The sequence below is a fragment of the Heterodontus francisci genome, unplaced genomic scaffold (assembly GCF_036365525.1).
Source record: "Heterodontus francisci isolate sHetFra1 unplaced genomic scaffold, sHetFra1.hap1 HAP1_SCAFFOLD_740, whole genome shotgun sequence".
Lineage (NCBI taxonomy): Eukaryota > Metazoa > Chordata > Chondrichthyes > Heterodontiformes > Heterodontidae > Heterodontus > Heterodontus francisci.
In genome coordinates, this window is record NW_027141300.1 from 1 (window position 1) to 2,386 (window position 2,386).

The 2,386-nt window shown below is 45.0% G+C and overlaps 1 protein-coding gene across 1 annotated transcript; it reads left to right on the forward strand.

The window, feature by feature from the left end:
* Nucleotides 1-1,139: 1,139 nt before the first annotated feature.
* LOC137362671 (neuropeptides capa receptor-like) lies at nucleotides 1,140-2,060 on the forward strand (the record flags this gene model as incomplete). Its single annotated transcript, XM_068026990.1, has 1 exon — nucleotides 1,140-2,060. A coding segment is annotated over one exon (921 nt), but the record flags the coding sequence as incomplete, so codon positions are not given.
* Nucleotides 2,061-2,386: the final 326 nt, after the last annotated feature.

Here is a 2,386-nt window from a genome sequence, read left to right on the forward strand (position 1 = left end):
GACCAATTGAGACCCTCAAGTGGCCACCACCGCTGTTGGGATCTAACTAGTGATGAGTTAATTCTGTCACTTGGGGAGGGCGCCATGTATAAAGGGACACTCTTCCTGTGGGCTTGGGGTTCTCTCTCCTCCCTGGGTAATATGTGGCCCACATATGGCAACGGTCAGGAAACAATGACCCTCCCAGGATACCCCTCCCCCATGGGACTTATTACTTCTGCTCCAGTCCCCCGTACCTGGGGGCTGGGTCTCCAAGACTGCTCCTGATCCGGGTGCAGTACCAGCAATGGCCCCTGCTCCCAGACTGACGACGGCTACACCACTTAATTGCCGTTAGGTCACTGAATTGCATCGGCTGTAAGTTCCCAATATCTCGGACTCAGTTCCCCTTATATTTTCGGACCGCCGTTAGGAACCAGGCTGGCTCCACTAAATTCAGCTCCCTGCCTCCAGCAGACATCCCTATCACTGGTACAATAATTAGCTGCAGCAGGACAGTGGTAACCAATATACAAATATCACTCTGCACCCTTCAAACGGTTCTTTCTGCTCCCAAGTTGATGTATCATTTCGTCATAATTTTCCTTGTTTACAGTTAACTTAGTGACGATTGAGATTACATTTTTTCACTAATTTATCAGTAGTCTCATTCCCAATAATTCTTTTGAAATATTTGAATTCCGTGCTGACTATCACAGGTGACGGAATCTCTCAGTCATTCCAACATTTAACTTTCTATACAAGAACAAAGTGCTGCAGATGTTATAAATCTGAAATAAAAACGTAACATGTTGGAAATATTTAGCAGGTCTGGCAGCTTATGTTGAGTGAGAAACAGAGTTAATGTTTCATGTCGGTGACCCTTCATTAGAACTGGGAGAGAATAGAGATGGAACAGTTTGTAAACCAGACAGGGAAAGGAGAGGGAAGGGCATTATGATCAACATGAGTTTAACAATTTCAATATTATCCTCCTCTTATTTAATCTCTTCTTACTTCCACCGTATCACAGAACTTCCAATTTGTTCTTTCCGTTCCAATCATACCAATACATCACTGGATACAGTAACACATTTATAAATCTCTATAACTCCTCAATCAAACTGGTACCTTTGATCCTGCCTGATGTATAATTTCCCTGTGTATTTTCCATCCTCACAGTTAACATGCTAACGATTGGGATCTTTTCTCGGGGAGAGTGTGGTCTCTCCAAATGTGTCACTTGCTACCTGGTGGCCATGGCAGCGGCGGATCTACTGGTCATTATCCTGGACCTAATATTGAGGCACATTCCCATTCTTTACTGGGAACAGTTTCAGTTGCTGTGGGACATCCCAGTGTGTAATATCCACGCTGCCCTGCTTTACGCAGCCACTGACTGTTCTATCTGGTTCACCATCACTTTCACCTTCGATCGATTTGTGGCCATTTGTTTCCAGAAGCTGAAAAGTAAATATTGCCTCGAGAAAACAGCAGCTGTGGTTCTGGGAACAGTGACTGTGCTGAGCTGTTTGAAGAACATCATCTGGTATTTCATGTTCTCAGTTCGGTATTTGATGTTGAACCTCCCTTGGTTTTGTGCTGGAACAGGATATGTTCAGTCCTCTCGTGTCTGGGTAACAATCGAGTTTCTCCATAACATTCTAACCCCGGGTGTCCCATTTGTGGTGATTCTGTTGCTCAATGCTCTCACAGTTAGACACATTTTAGTGAGCAGCAGAGGACGCAAGAGACTACGGGCTCACAGTAGTGGGGAGAGTCGCAGAGATCCAGAAATGGAGACCCGAAGGAAATCCATCATTTTACTGTTAGTCATCTCGGCCAATTTTATCCTGTTATGGTCAGTGTTTATGGTGTATTCGATGTGGAACAGGTTGCGATATTGGGGGGATCAGTCTATATTTCTACCTGATTTTCTGCAGGAATTGGGTTTCATGCTGCAGCTCCTGAGTTGCTGCACAAACACTGCCATTTATGCCGTGACACAGACTCAGTTCAGAGAGCAGTTAAAGATAGTGCTGACATATCCCTTTATTTTAATTATGAAATTCTTTCAATGATGAGAGGAGCTGAATCACTGACTGTTATCAGCAGCGGGGCTGGGATGGGGTGGGGTTGGAGGCGGTTGTCACTATGGTGACAGAGCGAGGACGGGACCTGTCGCTTGGTGACAGAGGTCACAGTGCACATCATTTAAAGTGACCCCAGTGCATATCATTTAAAATAGCCATAGTGCATCTCAGTTGAAATGGCCGGGGAACATAGCATTCATAATGGCTGGACAGCAGATGACTTTAAAAGGCAACAGCAACTGTCACAAAAAATTGCCAATTGCATCCCCAGTCAGTATTAGGCCTCATCGAGAGAGGCAAAGACAGACGAACAG